Genomic DNA, 21805 nt, shown 5'->3' on the forward strand with positions numbered 1-21805 from the left:
GACAGGACAACTTCACCGCATCAATGGGACGATGGACGGGGCCATGTACTGTCAAATCTTGGGTGAGAACCTCCTTCCCTCAGCCAGGGCATTGAAAATGGGTCGTGGATGGGTATTCCAGCATGATAATGACCCAAAACACACGGCCAAGGCAACAAAGGAGTGGCTCAAGAAGAAGCACATTAAGGTCCTGGAGTGGCCTAGCCAGTCTCCAGACCTTAATCCCATAGAAAATCTGAGGAGGGAGCTGAAGGTTCGAGTTGCCAAACGTCAGCCTCGAAACCTTAATGACTTGGAGAAGATCTGCAAAGAGGAGTGTGACAAAATCCCTCCTGAGATGTATGCAAACCTGGTGGCCAACTACAAGAAACATCTGACCTCTGTGATTGCCAACAAGGGTTTTGCCACCAAATACTAAATCATGTTTTGCAGAGGGGTCAAATACTTATTTCCCTCAATAAAATGCACATCAATTTATAGCATTTTTGACATGCGTTTTTCTGGATTTTTTTTGTGGTTATTCTCTCTTTCACTGAAAAATAAAACCTACCATTAAAATTATAGACTGATAATTTCTTTGTCAGTGGGCAACGTACAAAATCAGCAGGGGATCAAATACTTTATTCCCTCACTGTATAATTGCCCAAATATAACAGTTATACATTAAAGTACAAATCATTATAATCATATAAAGCAGGACAAATACCACACAATTCAAGGCTGCCCTTTCATTAGTTAATCTGTAAAACCATGATAATGTTACCATACAGGACAAAAAGTAAATATAGGTTTCTGTCACATGCACTATTGTCGTCAAATTCTATAATCTATATTGTGTAAGACAATTTCTGGCAAGATTTAATGTTAGGCCCTTACATTTTGTATCATTCTAGCCATCTCTTCCTTTCATTGCTAAATATTGCTGCCCATTTGCGAGTTACCTCTAAATAGACAACAGGCTTGTGTGGTAAGTAGTCTAGGTACACAGTCTGGCTTGTTTTTGGAATTGCCATCTCAATCTGGGTTCCCTCATGCCATTCATTAAATGATGTTATAGATATAATATCAGCACCTGCTTCTAGGGCTGCACTCAGGGCCATTTCATAGTACTTCCCATTAATGCGGTTGCGTGTATTCTGGAAATTCCAAGGCCTAATACTGGTGTCAATATAACCTGGCCCCACACTCGGAATGAACAACAGGTTGTTGTCTTCACAGAATGTTTTAATGGACTCCCAATTGCGGTGAGTGGAGCCATAGGAAAACCCATTAGTGGCAAAATAAGTGTAGACTCCGTCGAAACCTGCCGTGACGATATCCCTCTTGTGTTTCTCTTCAACAAGAAGGGCTATGAAGATACCATCATAGGGAGTATCTCTAATGCTACTGCTTTTTGTGTGTTTAAGGAGTTTTGCCCACTGTTCTGAGTTGAGTAGATAGGAATCGTAGACGTAGAATAGAGGAAGAAACTTGCCAGTGTTTGTTCTATGCCTGTAGAATGCAGGGTGCTCACCATATCTTCAAATAGAATGACAGGATTACAAATTAAGTACCATTTTACAAATAGGGTCTACTTACAAAGATTAAGAAATAGACATGATCTGATTGAGTTAGGCATTGGGCTGTTCAATCATATACAAATTCATAAAGCTGAGGTAATATTTTAAACATTGCATATATAAGGTATTACTGAACAAATAAATGAGTTCACCTGGGGTAAAAACTTATGTTGAATAATAATATAAGTGGAACTATTGATACTGACAAGACTAAAGGCCAATCAGAAATATAAAATAAGGGATGTAATACTTACTTCTCTATGATGTACTTGACATTGTTAAACATACTTGTTTCATCTCTTCCTTTGTATGGTTCAATGTGAAAAGCAACCTGTGTAGTACACACAAATCAACAGTAATATGGAAAAAAAGGAGGCAATGGATTTCAGAACTGAAAAATTGCTTTCTTTTTATGTTGTCAAAAGAACACATGTACATTGGGGTCCAAAAGTATTCACACCATTGATAAAGATGAGAAAAATGACTGTATTAAATAAATAATTCAAATACTGACCTATATTGTGTTCTAAAAAAATTGCTCAGAGAAAATAGATTTAGTTTAACAAGTAATAATTTATTTTCTCAAAAAGGTAGAAGTCGAAATGATTGACACCCGTTTTCAATACCTCACCTTGCGAGGTAACGGCACTGAGCCTTTTTCTAAAATATTTTAGGAGTTAGAAAACACATGGAGCGGGGGATCTTAGACCATTCCTCACAGAATCCTTCCAGATCCTTGATATCCTTTGTCTGCGCTTATTGACTGCCCTCTTCAATTCAAACCACAGGTTTTCAATGGGGTTCAAGTCCAGAGACGGAGATGGCCATTGCAAAGTGTTGATTTTGTGGCCAATGAACCATTTCTTTGATGTGTGCTTGGGGTTGCTGGAAGATCCACTTGCGGTCAAGTTTCAGCCCCCTGGCAGAGGCAACCAGGTTTCTGACTAAAATATCCTGGTACTGGGTAAAGTTCATGATTCCTCTAACAAGGGCCCCAGAACCAGAGGAAGCAAAATAGACCCATTTATTTTTATTTTGACGGGGAAGACATATTGAGACCTGGGGTCTCTTTTCCAAATGCGCCCTGTATAATACAATATAAAATACACATTAAAAACAAAATATATATTACAATACAAAAGCACAGCCATCCTAAGCACAAATAAAACATCACAAATCACTCAGAAAAACAGTTACATTCCTCCACAAATAAATTGGCAATCAATATATTAAAATTGCCCAAACGGCACCAGAACATCAAGATTAAATCTATTTAGAATTTTGTTCCAGCAATACGGTGCATTAAAACTAAAAAAGTATTGAACTAGCTCGGTGGAGACCCTAGGAACCAAGTGTTAACCAATCTTGTGAACAAGTGAGTCAACTCAGGTGATCCACCACCAAGCAAAATAGCCCCATAACATCAACGATCCACCACCATATTATAAAGTAGGGATTGAGTTATTTTCTGCTCATGCATTCTCATTTTGACATCAAAGAGTTGTATTTTCTTGTCATCCAACAAATGTAAACACCTGGAGTTTGCTAAACTGCATTGACATTTGCCACTTGGATTGGAACCGGTGCTGTGGTAAAATGACATGAAAATAGAGCTCGTCGGGCCTGCACACCAGTGGTGGGTTTGGCATCGAAATGAGAAACCATGAGCAGAAAATAACCGCATAGCTACTGTAAAATTAGGTGGTGGATCTTTGCTGTTATGGGGCTATTTTGCTTCCATTTGTCCTGTGGCTCTTGTTAGAGTCAACGGCATCATTGCAGCAACTTTTCCTGGACCCCATAATAAATACAAATACAAACGTCACCCAGTATCAGGATATTTTATACAAAAACCTGGTTGCTGAAACTGGCCACAGGTGGATCCTCCAGAAAAACAATGACCCCAAGCACACAAAGAAATGGTAAATTGGCCACAAAATCAACATTTTGCAATGGCCATCACAGTCTCTGAACTTGAACCCCATTGTAAACCTGTGGTTTGAATTGAAGAAGGCAGTCCCTAAGCGCCGAAAGATATCCAGGATCTGGAAGGATTCTGTATGGAGGAATGGTCTAAGATCCCTCTCAATGTGTTCTCCAACTCATAAAACATTTTCTAAATAGGCTCAGTGCCATTTTCCTCGCAAGGTGCGATATTGAAAGGTATTGAAAACAGGGGTGTCAATCATTTTGACCCCTATTTCCTCTAATCGCTCTCCTTCCTTAGGCAATTGTATTAGTACAAAATAGAATATCCCAATTTCTTTGAGCATAGAATATAGCTCAGTGTTTTAATTATTTATTTTGTTCAGTCATTGTTGCTCATCTTTTTAAAGGTGTCAAGAACTTTGAACCCCACTGTATATGAGCCATGCTTGCTCTTTTCATTGATTATCATACACACCTTTACATGATATGCATGTGCCACCTCCAGTATCAAAGGCACAATGTCATCTGTTGGCTCACCGTTTTCATCCTTCATGCCAGGTGGATACCAGGAAACAGCAAGAACACCTAGAAATGCACAGACTGAGTTATTCAACTGATCATGAATGACATGGCAGACTTGGGTCTTACCGTAGCAGAAAAATACTAAATTAAATGTATTACCAACATCAAAGCCTTACCAATAGCTCCTGCTCGCAGTTGCTTCATGTGAGCTTCAATAACAGAGGGGTCCCTGGAACTATAAGCTCCTAAAGCAGGATAGAAGTTAGCCCCAATGTCATCTGGTGGGCTGTGTCTCCCTCTTGGGTATCCTGCTGCCACCTTTGAATCCCAGTGTGGCAGAAGAGGGTGGTCCCAGTGAATGTATTTTCCATCAAACTGTGTGTTGCCATACCATGTGTAGTAAAAGGCATGAATATTGTAGTTTGGAGCAGGGAATTGCCTAAGGGCAGCCTCTACGTTCTTGACCCTCTCAGAGTCTATGTCAATCATTTTGGTCAGTGCTTCAGGGACGACACTGTCAATATTACCAAGCATTTGAATGGCATTTTTTCCAGGTCCTTTGATATTAGGGAACAATTCAGGACCAAAGATGCTTCCAAATGGAGAATATTCTGGTGTAAAGGACTTTAAAACAACTGTTACTATGAATATGAGCAACACCAAACCAATAAATGTGGAGCAAGATCTTCGTCTAAACCTTGCCATTCTTCAGTTAATGCTTGTTGTGATCCACTGTCCATTCTTGGGAGAACTGTTAACATTAGGGGTTTTTGGGCTTATTGTTGTCAATGAAACTTGACTGGTCCATGTTGGTTCATTCTACAAACTGAAATGCAGAAACAAAAAAACAGGTTGACTAATTATCCATTCATGATAGGGCAGTGTTCCCCCAAAAAGAGTGAGGATCATTTCTAAAATGAAGCAGTTTATATTTGACCAGCAGAAAATGAATGGTGGCGGACAATGGTACACTAACCCGATGTTAACTTTTATGCCTTTCCCTAACTCTTACTGAAACTAAACCTGACTATAACTTTCATTAATTCTGATCCCTATGCCTACACTTTCTGCAGGTTAAATATCCACTTCCTTATTATTATTATTATCTAGAGTGTCTACATTAGCAGGCCTATCATGTATTAATGCTTCAATTAAATAAAAACAACAAAACAGGTCCCTGCCACTTGTATTGGTGTACAGCTGAGGGAAATGTAACAGACATGTAATGGAGTTAAGGAATGTGACTTTCTTCTACAATTGTCCATGTAATTTTTCATTACCTAAACATTGATTTTCAGTTTTAGTGTGAGAAAGAATCAATAGTCAAATTCAACCCCACTAAAATGGACCGACAGTGCTCTCTAGATCCAAGGACTGACTGTCCATGAGATCCAAAAGTTAACCATATTTTGACGATATTTACATTTGAGTCATTTAGCAGACGCTCTTATCCAGAGAGATAAGGATTACATGCCTTGCTCAAGGGCACAGGCAGATTGCGAAACTGATCTGTTTGTGGATTCGAAACAGCGAACTTTCGGTTACTGACCCAACGCTCTTAACCGCTAGGCTACCTGCCGACCCGTTTAATTACATTCGTGTTGCTTGTAAATAATGAATAAATAAAATCGTATATTTTGGGTTATGATGAAGACAGAAAGTTGTAGTAAAATCGTGAAACAATCTTTGTATTCTTCAAGAAGCAATGGGTAGCCTAAATATCAATAATTAAAAGAACATTGCAGCTTCCCAATTCCCAGACACTACGTGCAATGTGCTAACGTTAACAGTTTAATAGTTTCTTATTGCATGTCAAGTGATATGCCGGGAAGGCAAAATATTGCAATGTGAAAGTATTTTGTTATGATTATTGTATAATAGTTACATTGTTACAACAACAAACATTTCACTGCGCTATGCGGAAATCCTACATTGAAATTATACTACCGGAAGATTACTCAGTAAGAAACGCATTGCCATAAAGTCGAAATGAAGCTATATTCTTGCAAAATACGACAATTCAACTATCAAGGTTAACATTACCATCATTCATTTTCTTGCTGTTGTTCTCTCCGGACATTGCTGCACTGAACTTTAGACTGGACAGGACAGCAGAAAGCCGAATGAGCTACATAGCGTATTATCTATTTTGTCCGAAGCACACTAAAATGTTGGTTTCACTAAATTAGACATTAGGTCACAGGGTACCTACATACGCTATACGCAAAAGACAATCTACTTGTGAATTGACGCTATGCATTGTTCCTGTTCAAGATTTGTCATAGCCTACCTCATTGTGTTGGTGACATGTGACGGATTTCACGTGCTGCGTAGGTAGACGGCGTATAGATCTACAAGTCATCTTACCTAATGCCAAAGCACTCTATGATCCATCTATGTTATTGAAGATTCGTGAGTCTGCGCTGCGCTCAAGCTAACAAAATTGAACAAGCAAATGAAAAACAGCAGTCAAGGGTGCATTCCCAAAGCATGTCGCCCTCAATCTTTCAAGAAGACGTATTGCATTAAACCAGCCAGCAAAATATTAGTTATGAATAATTATTTTCTTGTGCATAGTGTATGCAAATTGTTTGTTTACTTCCACGAGCAAACGTTTCTCTGTGATACCACAGAGAACCCTCTACATTACGCAAAAAAAGAACACCATCTTTGTGGCGTCATAAAGGAAAGACAATATTTTCGATCCTTTAATAAGAAGACTATCCCATTTTGCCAGCTAAAGACAGTGGTGAGTAAAATCATTGATATAGTCTAATGTACTTCACCCATGTATTTGGACTAGGGACACATGTAACTAATTATTGAAATACTGAATTATCAAGAATCAGATGCATTAATCCACCTAGCCCCAACTGTGAATCCGATTCCACGCTGAATACAGTTTTCACTCTGGTGCAATTTTCCCAAGTAGCCTACATTTTCCATGTTAGAATGACTTACTAAGCCTACAACAAACAAATTCACCAACTCGTTCACGGAACCAAATCAATCTTCAATTAGAACACATTTTCTTATTTTAACAATGCAACACTCAAATGTATTTTATCAAAAGGCAACAAAATAATGTATGGCTGAATCCAACTCCGGAATCAAAATGGTATAGTGCCTTCCATTGAGTAAAATGACGTTAGAAAATAGTCATTTTCCAGACTTTGAAATCCACTCATTTTCGGTTTTGAATGAAAGTTGGAAATATGTATTTTTCTGACGTTGAAGTCACGTTTTCTGTTCTATACTGAACAAAAATATAAACACAACAATTCAAATGATTTTAATGAGTTACAGTTCACACAAGGAAATCAGTCAATTGAAATCAATTTGGTCCTAATCTATAGATTTCACATGACTGGGAAAACATTACGCATCTGTTGGTCACAGATACATTTTTAAAAAAGTAGGTTTGTAGATCAGAAAACCAGTCATTATCTGGTGTGACCAACACATCTCCATTATCTAATGTAGCGCAACACATCTCCTTCGCATAAAGCTGGTCAGGCTGTTGATTGTGGCCTGTGAAATGTTGTCCCCCTCTTCGTCAATGGCTGTGTGAAGTTGCTGGATAATGGCGGGAACTGGAAAACACTGTTGTACCAATCGGTACAGAGCATCCCAAACATGCTCAATAGGTGATATATCTGGTGAGTATACAGGCATGGAATACAGTGCCTCCAGAAAGTATTCATGGAAGAACTGGAACATTTTCTGCTTACAGGAATTTTGTACAGATCCTTTCGACATGAGGCTGTGCATTAATCATGCTGAAACATGATGAGATGGCAGCGGATGAATGGACCTCAGGATCTCGTCATGGTATCTATGTGCATTCAAATTGCCTTCGATAAAATGCAATTGTGTTCATTGTCCGTAGCTTATGCCTGCCCATACCATAACCCAACCACCACAACGTTGACAAACCACTCGCCATACACGTGGTCTACATTTGTGAGACCGGTTGGATATACTGCCAAATTCTCTGAAATGACATTGGAGGTGACTTATGATAGAGAAATGTACATTACATTCTCTGTCAACAGCTTTGGTGGACATTCCTGCAGTCAGCATGCCAATTATATGCTCCCTCAAAACTTCAGACATCTGTGGTATTGTGTTGTGTGACAAAACTGCACATTTTAGAGTGGCCTTTTATTGTCCCCGGCACAAGGTGCACCTGTGTAATGATCATGCTGTTTAATCAGCTTCTTGATATGCCACACCTGTCAGGTGGATGAATTATCTTGGCAAATGAGAAATGCTCACTAACAGATTTCAATTTGAAAACAATTTTGTACCCAAAATTTGAGAGAAATAAGCATTTTGTGCTTATGGAATAATTCTGGGATCTTTTGTTTCAGCTCATGAAATCAAGACTTTAAATGTTGAATTTATATTTTTGTTCAGTATTTATAAAATCCACTCTTAGTTTATCAAATAACTTTTTTAAATCTGCTATGAATACCAGGCCTGCCTTCTTAGATGTTTCATGTTGTTCTATTCTAGTAGTTGTCGAATTTTGAAATGTATCATCCATGTAAAAAACCTGTCCGATCAGGATGAACAATACATGAAAAATCCTTTTTTAATTCTGAGTGCTACACATTTCGCTGGTATTTTTGCATCACAACATTAAAGTGTGAGATGCCTCCAGTTTTTTTAGATGGACTGGATCTTCATATTTGCCATAGGGGTCTTGTTTTAATAATAGTTAAATCAGACCTTCTTGCTTAGTACCTGAGACTACCATTTGAATAGGAGTAGTTAAAACAAACTAATAATGCAGAAAGGGAGGAGAGTAGGGTCAAAGAGGAATAATCAGGAAACAAGAGGGAGAAGGATTTAGCAGAAGTATGAGATTATAGGATAGAAGAGGAGAGAGTAGTGGGAGAGGGGGAACAAAGATTGCGACGCCGTATGACCATGTGGGTAGGGTTGGAGGAGATGGAAACTGAAAAGGAAACACAGCAGTGATCAGAGACCTGGAGGGGGGTTGCAGTGAGATTAGTAGGCCAACAGCATATAGTAAAGATGAGATTAAGCGCATTGCCTGCCTTGTCGGAGGTGACTGGGAAAGGATGAGGTCAAAAGAGGAAAGGGGTGGATAAAAGGCAGACGTAGTGAGGTTGAATCATTTCATTTCTCCACTTAGGAGAAATGAGTATGGTTGGGCGGTATCCAGATGTTTACATCGTCATTCTCTTATCCCAAGATTTATGGCATTACCGGCTTAGTACACAAGGGGGTGGCAAAAAAACTGCAAAAAAAGCCCATTGGGCATGTATTACCAGAATGCTAACAACATTTTCACAAGTAATAGCCAAGTTCCATGGAGGCAGCTAGCTAAATATGTTAACGAGCTCAAACGAAAATAAGTAATTTTATTTCTCAACCAATAATAAAGTATATCATGGAAACGACGGGGACGAAGCACAAAACAAACACGTGTGTGTGTGTGTGTGTGTATTAGAGGTCGACCGATTAATCGGAATGGCCGATTAATTAGGGCCGATTTCAAGTTTTCATAACAATCGGAAATTGGTATTTTTGAATGCCGATTTTTAAATTATTAAATATTTTGTTCCAACTTTATTTATCGAGGCAAGTCAGTTAAGAACACGTTCTTATTTTCAATGACGGCCTAGGAACGGTGGGTTAACTGCCTTGTTCAGGGGCAGAGCGACAGATTTTTACCTTGTCAGCTTAGGGATTCGATCTAGCAACCTTACGGTTAACTAGTCCAACGCTCTAACCACCTGCCTCACGAGGAGCCTGCCTGTTACGCGAATGCAGTAAGAAGCCAAGGTAAGTTGTTAGCTAGCATTAAACTTATCTTGGTTGATGATATTACTGGTTTATCTAGCGTGTCTTGCGTTGCATATAATCGATGCAGTGCGCATTCGCGAAAAACAACTGTCGTTGCTCCAACATGTACCTAACCATAAGCATCAATTCAGCCACTTACTTAGATAACTAGCAAGTTAAACTTAGGAAATCTTTGTTTTTCACACAGGAAAAATAAATAAATGCATAACAAATAATCTTGATGCGTTTTGTAAATGCAGAACTAAAATGCTTCTGACTAATTCGGTCCTTCAGTTACACTTCCCCACGGATGAGAATTCACGAATTGGCATTCTATCAGCCGACAGCGCTCTGACTGATGTGTAGTTACTTTTCTCCAATACTTTTCTCATGTAGTCAGCCTTAATTTCTCTGGAAAATTCAAGATGAACTTTAAACAAAACATTAGGAAATGTAGCTGGCTACGTTCATTCTATGATAAACATTAGAAATATGATGCCCATGCATAGTTTTGGCAAAAAAATACTTAGCTTTTTCATTGTTAGCTCATTTACTACTGTGGTTGCCAGGAAAATAGTGTTGCACTTCAGTTGTCATCTGATGAACATTTAACAATTTTCTAGAGAATGTGTTGCACTAATGTATTTTCTGTGAAGTGAAAATATAGTTGCACGTCCCTGATCACTCTATTGAAGCAAAACAACTCTTGATATACTCTCCCAATATAAAACGCAACCCCTGTCAATACACAGCGCAACTCACCTGCTCCCACTTTCTTCCGTTGTGCTATTTACAAAAAGACACGTGACTGGCTCAACTGTTCTGGGGAAGCTTCATGATGTAAAATAATGTGACAGGTAACGCATTCCAGATTTTCAGATTTTCCTCGAAACGTTAAATGGATTTCCCAAGTAGCATTGATCCAAAACCCTCACTCCGTCTAAACATGATTGTAGTGGTTTCCTATTTTCTACCACAGCTTTACTTGTTTCCCTTTTTCTTTGCTACTGTAACTCACTCATTCTCACTTTCTGTACTGTTAGCTTCACCCGACTCACTTGCAATTTCAAACAAAACCTCAGATTCCGTCACCTTCTCCCTAGCCACCCCTTTTCTCCCATCAGCCACCACTACTTAACAAACTCAAACAAAAAAAGAAACGTCCTCACTGTCAACTACGTTTATTTTCAGCAAATTTTACGTGTGAATATTTTTATGAACATAACAAGATTCAACAACTGAGACATAAACAAGTTCCACAAGACATGTGACTAACACAAATGGAATAATGTGTCCCTGAACAAAGGGGGGGTGGGGGTCAAAATCAAAACTAACAGTCCGTATCTGGTATGGCCCCCAGCTGCATTAAGTACTGCAGTACATCTCCTTCTCATGGACTACACCAGATTTGCCAGTTATTGCTGTGAGATGTTACCCCACTCTTCCACCAAGGCACCTGCAAGTTCCCAGACATTTCTGGGGGGAATGGCCCTAGCCCTCACCCTCCGATCCAACAGGTCCCACACGTGCTCAATGGGATTGAGATCCGGGCTCTTCGCTGGCCATGGCAGAACACGGATATCCCTGTCTTGCAGGAAATCACGCACAGAACGAGCAGTATGGCTGGTGGCATTGTCATGCTTGAGCATCATGTCAGGATGAGCCTGCAGGAAGGGTACCACATGAGGGAGGAGGATGTCTTCCCTGTAACGCACGGTGTTGAGATTGCCTGCAATGACAACAAGCTCAGTCCGATGATGCTGTGACATACCACCCCAGACCATGATGGACCCTCCACCTCCAAATCGATCCTGCTCCAGTAATGCTCATTAATGTGAATCTGACCATCACCCCTTTTGAGACAAAACCACGACTCATGCCAGTGAAGAGCGTTTTGTTGCCAGTCCTGTCTGGTCCAGCGACGGTGGATTTGTGACCTTAGGCAATGTTGTTGCCGGGGATGTTTGGTGAGGACCTGCCTTTACAACAGGCCTACAAGCCCTCAGTCCAGACTCTCTCAGCCTTTGCGGACAGCCTGAGCACTGATGGAGGGATTGTGCGTTCCTGGTGTAACTCGGGCAGTTGTTGTTGCCAACCTGTACCTGGCCCGCAGGTGTGATGTTCGGATGTACCGATCCTGTGCAGGTGTTGTTACATGTGGTCTGCCACTGTGAGGACGATCAGCTGTCCGTCCTGTCTCCCTGTAGTGCTGTCTTAGGCATCTCACAGTACAGTATTGCAATTTATTGCCCTGGTCACATCTGCAGTCCTCATGCCTCCTTGCAGCATGCCTAATGCACGTTCACGCAGATGAAGAGGGCATCTTTCTTTTGGGGTTTTTCAGAGTCAGTAGAAAGGTCTCTTTAGTGTCCTACGTTTTCATAACTGTGACCTTAATTGACTACCGTCTGTAAGTGGTTAGTGTCTTAACGACCGTTCCACAGGTGCATGTTCATTAATTGTTTATGGTTCATTGAACAAGCATGGGAAACAGTGTTTAAACCCTTTACAATGAAGATCTGTGAAGTTATTTGGATTTTTACTAATTATCTTTGAAAGACAGGGTCGTGAAAAAGGGTTGTTTCTTTTTTTGCTGAGTTTAGTTAAATATATTTGTATATATTTTTTTTTAGTTCAAATAAATAGTAACGGTATTTGAAAAAACACTTATTGGCTATTTCCAAATACCCCAGTAAATCGTGACAACCAGATTATTTCGGACTATGAGAGAACACGTGGTCAGATGAAGAGAAAGCAGCTGGAGTAGCAGTGTTCTCTGGGTAATCCATGTCTCCCATCAGGACCAAAAGGTCTAAATCATATAAAAATGTATTTGTCACATGCGCCGAATACAACAGGTATTACCGTGAAGTGCTTACTTACAAGCCCTTAATCAACAATGCAGTTCAAAAAAGAGTTAAGAAAGTATTTGCTAAATAAACTATATTAAATGATAAAAAGTAACACAATAAGATTACATAACAATAAACCGTGTCAATGTGGGGTGGTACAGGTTAGTCGGGTTAATTTGTACATGTAGGTAGGGGTAAAGTGACTATGCATAGACAATAAACAGTGAGTAGCAGCAATGTAAAAACAAAGGGGGGGTCCATGTAAATAGTCCTGGTGGCCATTGATTAAATGTTCAGCAGAAGCTGTTAAGGAGCCTTTTGAACCTAGAGTTGGCGCTCCGGTACTGCTTGCCGTGCTGTAGCAGAGAGAACAGTCTATGACTTGGGTGAGTCTTTGACAATTTTTTTGGTTCTGCCTCTGACACCGCCTAGTATATAGGTCCTAGATGGCAGGAAGCTTGGGCTCAAATTCTACTGGAGATAACAGGAGTCCTCTACTATAGATTGAAGCAGGTAAATCTGCTTTTATTTTCTTTGCACGTTACTTGTGGAATAATCTCAAACTTTCTAAGATTCGATGAATTGGTGCCTCTAGGGCAATTCAGACTGCTGATTTGAGAATCGTTTTACGTTAATTAATGTGTATTGATATTTATTTGGGGGGGGGGGGGGGAATTACAGGGCTCATCTGTAAAAGAGACAGCCTCAGCATGACTCCCTGTTTAAAATAAAGTTGAAAAAAAAATTAAAAAATAAGTGTACGACTTATAACTTAGGTTGTTAGCCCTATAACTAAAACTAAGTTCTTTACAAGCTTGACTAAAACTACCACCCAGTGACCTGCACTGTATCTGTGTTAAGATACTAAAAAGTGATTTGTATCTAGTATTTTTTTATTCCATGTGCTGTGTTAACAGGGGCAATGGAGGTCAGGGTGCGGAGAAAGTCACTGCCTGCAACGCTGAAGAGCGGACTGGCCAAAAGAAGTTGCTCTTTTCGTGAGATCGAAAAGGGTCCCCAAGTGTCTGAAAGTTTTGAAAACCTTGTGTTTGGTGGAGTGGACAATGGGCAGGTGGGTCAGAAAATAAAGTACAGGTGTACTGGATAAAAAAAAGACAACCCACTGGACACATATCAGTTTTCCATGTTGATTTTTGTTTGTTGGAATGATGTGGAAACAACATTTATTCAACCAGTTTTTGTCCAGTGGGAAGGTTGTCTGGCGATCACTGATATTTTCGGCACTTCTCAGAATACTGATCTTATGTTTAAATAATTAATCTATAATAATCTAGCGTATTCCTCTCCACAGTGCTACCCTGCTTGGCTGAAGACCTGTGACCTGCTGCGCTGGCTATTGGACAGTGGCCTGGGCCGACAGCTAAGGAGCAGCACCCTTGTCAGCTGGCTCCAGACTAGTGACCTGGGGCTGTGGTTAGGCTCACACTGCCCAGCCCTCACCAACCTCCTGCTCCTCAAGGTGACACTGTGGCTCATCCTGGTGTGGATTCTCGCTGACCTCCATCTGGGGTTGCCATGTTTCCTCCTTGCCATCACCTACTGGCTGTATGACGGGCCGCTACGGAAAGCTGTTAATAGGGCCAGGAGCCAACTCCAGGGCAGTGCACAGGCTGTCCCTGAGAATGCCACTGGCACAGTGCAACGGAGGAGTGAGACACCACATTAGGCTAGACAGGGGAACATCGGTAGAGGACTTCCAATCATTGAGCTTCAGAACAGTGTGTGCCAATAGCCTGGCGGAAATTAAAAGAACCACCGCTTGAACATGTGTAGGAATATGCTTCTCAATATCCACACTCAGCTGTGAATTTCAACATTTTAACAGACTGGGATTTGTTTTGCAAGAGAGCAAGCAGCTACAACAACTAAAACTAGAAAATGTAAACTTTCTTTTAAGAACATGTCTGTGCTTGCTTTAGTTTTAAATTGTCTTAGATCTATAGTTAGATGTTTAGGTAGTATAATCAGGTAGTATAATTACTCTATTTAGATGTTTAGGTAGTATAATTACTCTATTTAGAGGTCAACTTGCATTCAAATAGTCATTTCGGGCAGTTCCTTATGCCTTTGGTGACCTGGAATTATTTTTGACTGGGTGGCAAATTTGTTGAAAGAGATGCTCTATCAGTCCTTACCTACCTCCTTTTGCCAAGGATGCACAGGAGTGTCTTTTGTCGAAGCGTTTTTGATGATAGTCTGCAAAACTCTGCCTAGAGATAATGATTTTTTAGTTCAAATAATTCCGGGGGATTTTCTGAAACGTTTGCTTAAAGACGTTCTTCAGCGATTGTTAAACTTTTACCATTGATATGTTTTGTTGTTGTTGACACAACTGCAAACTTCGAGGGACCAGCCCCATGTTTCCCTCAACCTAATGAACAAATGTATATCTTCTAAACCAGGGGTTGGCAACCCAAAGTCATCTTTCAACTTCCGGCCACATATGATTCAAATAAAAAAAAGCTAAAAATAAACCGTATGGAACAGTGAGAACTATGAAATGACACACACAGGCACAGACACACATAAGACACGCACTATACAAACACAGATTTTGTATTGTAGCTATGTGATAGTAGAGTAGTAGCCTGTTGGAACACAATGTGTTGTGAAAAGTGTTATGAAATGTAATGTCAAGTAAGATTTTTTATTGTTAATAACTGCCTTAATGTTGCTGGACACCAAGAAGAGTAGCTGCTACCTTGTCAGCAGCTAATGGGGATCCTTAATAAATACCAATACTTTAGTGGGTCTTACGTCATATAATTTTACATATTTGAGACAATAATTTGAAAAAAGGACCTGACCAGATGCTGATTTTATATATACAGTACCAGTCCAAAAAATTGGACACACCTACTCATTCAAGGGTTTTTCTTAATTATACAATTTTCTGCATTTTAGAATAATAGTGAAGACATCAAAACAATTAAATAAAACATATGGAATCATGAGGTAACCAAAAACATGTTAAACAAATCAAAATACATTTAATATGTGAGATTCTTCAAAGTAACCAGCTTTGCACACTCTTGGCATTCTGCAGTAGTGAGGTAGTCACCTGGAATGCATTTCAATTAACAGGTGTGCCTTGTTAAAAGTGAATGTGGAATTTCTTTCCATATGAGATATTGACAAAAATGCAAGATCTTAGTGATTTAACATAATTCAGTAGGTACCATATAGTATATACAATGTAACCTTACATCTTCGTGTTTAAGTAATCAGCATTCTCTACCTTATAACAATAAGCATTTGTGCCAATTGCACTGCCTTTGCGCTCTGCCATGGACCATATACAGTATGTTAAAAAGGCCAGCTCTTATTTAGCCGTTACATCATCCCTATTCTAGTAGTTGTTGTATTTGCCCAACACCCCTTATTTTCACCTAAGTACAAGTCACGCTACTTGTATCAGCCAGTCACAATTCGACATTCCCTGTGCACCTCACTGAACCCTGTTGTCAGATTGAGATCGCGGTCAGAAGTGAATGGACTCGCTGGACTGTTCCTTAAGTTTATCTGTATCTGACTTGTGATCAGTGCATGCATTTAAGTGTATGTACTGTCTGATATGTCATTACTTCTCGACCTCTGAATGCTCGGCTATGAAAAGCCAACTGACAGTTACTCCTGAGGTACTGACCCTTTACAACCACTGTGATTATTATTTGACCCTGCTGGTCATCTGTGAATGTTTGCACAAGAGTCACTATAGTTGAGTTATAATAATAGGCATTAATTAAATATCTGAGAATGGATTTCTAAATACAACCTTATTTAATTACTTTATAAAATGAACAGATTCACATACAAGACATAAAGCTTAAACAGCCATCACTAACATAGAGAGGCTGCTGCCAACATAGAGACTCAAATCTCTGGCCACTTTAATAAATGGACTTAATAATGGTATCACTAGTCACTTTAAATAACACTACTTTAATAATGTTTACATATCCTACATTACTCATCTCATATGTATATACGGTTTTCTATACCATCTACTGCATCTTGCCTATGCCACACGGCTATCACTCTTCCATATATTTATATGTACATCTTCTTATTCACCCCTTTACATTTGTGTGTATAAGGTAGTCATTGTGAATTTGTTTGATTACTTGTTATATATTACTGCAGTGTCGGAAATAGAAGCACAAGCATTTCGCTACATTCACATTAACTGCTAACCATGTGTATGTGACTTTGATGTAAGATATGTAAACATTATTAAATTGGCATTATTTAAAGTGGCATTGTTTAACTGACTAGTGATCCATTTATTAAAGTGCCCTGTGATTGGGTCTCAATGTAGGCAGCAGCCTTTCTGAATTAGTGATTGCTGTTTTGCAGTCTGATGGCCTTGAGATAGAAGCTGTTTTTCAATCTCTCAGACCCAGCTTTGATGCACCTGTACTGACTTTGTCTTTTGGATGATAGCGGTGTGAACAGGCAGTGGCTCGGGTGGTTATTGTCCTTGATGATCTTTTTGGCCTTCCTGTGACATTTGGTGATGTAGGTGTCATGGAGGGCAGGTAGTTTGCCCCCCGTTGATGTGTTGTGCAGACCCGCACCACCCTGTGGGGAGCCTTGCAGTTGAGGGCGGTGCAGTTGCTGAATGAAGTGGATTTAACAAGAGATCATACAGTGGCTCCTCCTTTAAAAGTTGCGTAATACTGCGGCACACTACTGCGGCACACCTTGCATGCTGCCGCAGCATTCTGTGGCACGTCATTTAATTCTCAGCCATTTTTTCTGTTATTGCAAGTTATTGTTAGTTTGACCACCAGAGGGCATCTTTGAGAAGCATTTGATAATATTCCGTATTGGCATTACCAGAGAATTTGAAACCTTTTTTGTAATAACATAGTATTTGGGATTGATTTTAAGACATTTGGCTTAATTAATTAGATTAATATTATGGTGTTTCTATTCAGAGAAAAATGAAACCCTCGGGGTTTCCGTTAGGATGAAATGGAAAATATGGCGATGCACAACATGACGGTCGGGAGTAGGCTACAGGATTGGAGGATTCTAAATTGTTTGTCTTCATTCGACAACTTTGTTCCAATATGTCTGTAAATCAGTGATATTTATTCCCATATTAATTTTAACTAAATCAACATCTGTATTTTTTTATCATTATTTTATTAACGAAATGTGTTTATTTGTTTATTAGGCTACTGTGCAGTCTACAATACATACTGTAGTAAACATGGGAAAGTGCTTGATTCCTTACATAAGGGAGAGCAGGCCATGTCTGTACTACAGAATGCTGGGCACGCGGGTGACCGGGGTTCAAATCCCCGTTGGGGAGGAAGGAGTAGGCTGTCCTTGTAAATAGGATTTTTTATCTTAACTGATTCCATATGTGTTATTTCATAGTTGTGATGTCTTCACTATTATTCTACAATGTAGAAAATTGTAAAAATATAGAAAAATGGAATGAGTAGGTGTGTATATGTAGGTGTGTATATGTATATATATTATTATTATATTTTTAATTCTCAGAACATTAACATGTGTTTTTGCTTGTTTTGTACTGTTCTGTAGTTTCGATCCAATGATTTGTCTGACAAACAAAGAACTTTGCATCCTGCAGGCCCAGGCATGGATCAAAGCTGGCGAGACGCTCAATAACGTCGTCTTCACAGACTAATCAACCATGGCCCTTGCTCAAAATTGCTACAGAAAAAAAGGAAAATCAAGAAGATTAACGAAAGCATACAGATGTTGATGAAGAAATGCTGTTTTGAGTTAGAAATGTAACACTTTAGAGTACTTAAGCATCGAATACATTGCAAGTTGAGGGATTTTCACAACAGTAGCTGGGCTATAAAAAAGTCTATTGTCCTGCTAATAGGAATAATTTGAATGATGGGCTACATTCTTTATTGTAACCACAATGTCACACATAATTTGTATCTTACCAATTACTTTTAGAGTTTGGGAATTACAAATGTGCGCTTTCTTTTAAGTTACATTGTTTTAGTTCGAACATGCAAACTTTTTCTTTAAATTATTGTTTTATGTAGAATGCTACATTTTGACCAGTTGGAATTGTAAGTAGGCCTAATAAAAAAAATCATACTTCTATTAGGCTGTTTAGCCTCATAACTTAACTGGCTGAGGTAGGCTATTTTATATAGTTCTAGGCTCCGAAAGAAATAGACTCCAATTAAGCCCTCCAAATTCAAAAGGCACTCGCACATCTGAGCTATCTTTTTTGCAGGTGCATGGCAACAGGCGGATAAGATGAGGAAAAGGAAGGAACCCACACACTGCTCTTGATCGTATCACTGATCTTTAATAAGCTTTACTTATCGGCCTCACAGCCTTCGTCAGAGCTTTTGTGAGTTTTTTAAATTAGCACCCTTATGTAGACCTAGCCACACCCACATCCGTTCCACGCATTGAAAGGGTTTGGAGGCGAAGGAAAAACAAATAATTGCTACCAAATATAACAATATGCATTTCATAAATATTCAAATAAAGTGTGTACATAAAATATTAAACACGTATGTACAACCACGATGAGAACATCGACCTACCAAGCAAGTTTTCAGAAATCATTGGGTACAGTGTAAGAAAAACATCAGAGTAATCTGAAATAGGAGCATAATTCATGTTCAAATTTACAACATAACATACATAGGCATTTCATCATTAAGACCTTCTGGAAATAATGTCTGGAGGGTGAAAATCCCAGAACATTCTCTTATAGGGTATTATTTATATCACCTCCCCTGTCTGATATCTTAACTTTCTCTATGCCACAAAATCTAAAGGTTGAAATGTCATGTTTTAGGTCATTAAAATGTACTGCGACTGGATAATCCCTGTCGTTTCTTTTAATTGAACTTCTATGTTCACTGATTCTCTGTTTAAGAGAACGAGAGATTTTACTTACATAGCACATCCCACATGGACATTTAATAATGTAGAAAACATGGGTGGGACCTCGTAATAATGTAATTTATTTGGAACCGTTTTCACACATCATATTGTTGCACTGTGCGCAACCTCTGCATTTATAGCTACCATTTGGAAGAGGGTGTAAAAGAGCCTTGCTGATTTTCTTTTGTGGCTGGCAGTTGGCATGGACCAATTTATCACGTAAATAAAACATGCTTGTGTTTCTTGATCGCATCTCCCACTTTTCGCGAGTTCAAAGTGAACTCGCGAAAAGTAGTTGTGAACATTACAGAGTGTTCTTTAGCTTTAGCAGGTCTCTTCTGTAGCAGTTAATCTCGTGTTTTCCCCAATGCCAAAGTAAGAGCCTCATCCACACATTGTGGAGAAAAGCCTCTTAGAAACCTGAGTTTTCTAGATAGTCCTGAAAGAGACTGCCAGAGGCCCGGACAACAGGCCCTCCGATTTGACACACTGAACACTATCAGAGAAGTAGTAGGTGAACCAGGAGAGGCAATCATTTGAGAAACCAAGGCTATCGAGTCTGCCGATGAGGATGTGCTGATTGACAGAGTCGAAAGCCTTGGCCAGATCAATGAATACGGTTGCAGAGTATTGTTTCTTATCGATGGCGGTTAAGATATCGTTTAGGACCTTGAGCGTGGCTGAGGTGCAACCATGACCAGCTCTGAAACCAGATTGCGTAGCGGAGAAGGTATGGTGGGAAATGGTCGGTAATCTGTTTGTTGACTTGGCTTTCGAAGACCTTTGACAGGCAGGGTAGGATAGATATAGGTCTGTAGCACTTTGGGTCAAGAGTGTCCCCCCCTTTGAAGAGGGGGATGACTGCAGCTGCTTTCCAATCTTTGGGAATCTCAGGTGATATGAAAGAGAGGTTGAACAGGCTAGTAATAGGGGTTGCAACAATTTCGGCAGATCATTTTAGAAAGAAAGGGTCCAGATTTTCTAGCCCAGCTGATTTGTAGGGGTCCAGATTTCGCAGCTCTTTCAGAACATCAGCTGACTGGATTTGGGAGAAGAAGAAATGGGGAAGGCTTGGGCGAGTTGCTGTGGGGGGTGCAGTGCTGTTGACCGGGGTAGGGGTAGCCAGGTGGAAAGCATGGCCTGCCGTAGAAAAGTGCTTATTGAAACTCTCATTTATAGTGGATTTATCGGTGGTGACAGTGTTTCCTATCCTCAGTGCAGTGGGCAGCTGGGAGAAGGCGTTCTTATTCTCCATGGACTTTACAGTGTCCCAAAACTTTTTTGAATTTGTGTTGCAGGAAGCAAAAGTGTGCTTGAAAAAGCTAGCCTTGGCTTTTCTAACTGCCTGTGTATACTGGTTTCTAGCTTCCCTGAAAAGTTGCATATCACGGGGGCTATTTGATGCTAATGCAGAACGCCATAGGATGTTTTTGTGTTGGTTAAGGGCAGTGAGGTCTGGAGAGAACCAAGGGCTATATCTGTTCCTGGTTCTAAATTTCTTGAAAGGGTCATGCTTATTTAAGATGGTGAGGAAGGCATTTAAAAAAAAATAACCAGGCATCCTCTACTGACGGGACGAGGTCAATATCCTTCCAGGATACCCCGGCCAGGTCGATTAGAAAGGCCTGCTCGCTGAAGTGTTTCAGGGAGTGTTTGATAGTGATGAGTGGAGGTCATTGTGAACCATTACGGATGCAGGCAATGAGGCAATGCTTCGATCACGTGGATTGGGATATGTTACGCATTGCATCCAACAACAACAACATTGACGAATACGGTGATTCAGTGAGCGAGTTCATGCGCATGCGCAGACCAGCTGGCTGGTGTGTTTACGGACATATTCAATCAATCCTTATCCCAGTCTGCTGTTCCCACATGCTTCAAGAGGGCCACCATTGTTCCTGTTCCCAAGAAAGCTAAGGTAAATGAGCTAAACGACTACCGCCCCGTAGCACTCACTTCCGTCATCATGAAGTGCTTTGAGAGACTAGTCAAGGACCATATCACCTCCACCCTACCTGACACCCTAGACCCACTCCAATTTGCTTACCACCCCAATAGGACCACAGATGGAGCAATCCCAACCACACTGCACACTGCCCTAACCCATCTGGATAAGAGGAATACCTATGTGAGAATGCTGTTCGTCGACTACAGCTCAGCATTTAACACCATAGTACCCTCCAAACTCGTCATCAAGCTCGA

General features: G+C 40.0%; 1 protein-coding gene across 3 annotated transcripts; it reads right to left on the minus strand.

Annotated features, from left to right (window-relative positions):
* Positions 1-602: 602 nt before the first annotated feature.
* On the minus strand, positions 603-10925 carry manea (mannosidase, endo-alpha). 3 transcript variants are annotated; one of them, XM_021585681.2, is made up of 5 exons: positions 6054-6291; positions 4187-4836; positions 3964-4073; positions 1814-1890; positions 603-1518 (listed from the first exon to the last, which is right to left on the minus strand). In XM_021585681.2, exons 2-5 carry the CDS (start codon positions 4713-4715, stop codon positions 885-887), a joined length of 1350 nt encoding a protein of 449 aa, XP_021441356.1. In that variant the 5' UTR covers positions 4716-4836; positions 6054-6291; the 3' UTR covers positions 603-884. The 3 variants fall into 3 exon arrangements, with proteins under 3 accessions (XP_021441356.1, XP_036819262.1, XP_021441357.1); XM_036963367.1 differs by lacking the exon at positions 6054-6291 and adding an exon at positions 10590-10925 and having other exon boundaries at positions 885-1518; XM_021585682.1 differs by lacking the exon at positions 6054-6291 and adding an exon at positions 6301-6603 and having other exon boundaries at positions 885-1518.
* Between the last annotated feature and the right edge of the window lie 10880 nt (positions 10926-21805).

This window comes from Oncorhynchus mykiss, chromosome 26, assembly GCF_013265735.2.
Source record: "Oncorhynchus mykiss isolate Arlee chromosome 26, USDA_OmykA_1.1, whole genome shotgun sequence".
In the NCBI taxonomy this organism is placed as follows: domain Eukaryota; kingdom Metazoa; phylum Chordata; class Actinopteri; order Salmoniformes; family Salmonidae; genus Oncorhynchus; species Oncorhynchus mykiss.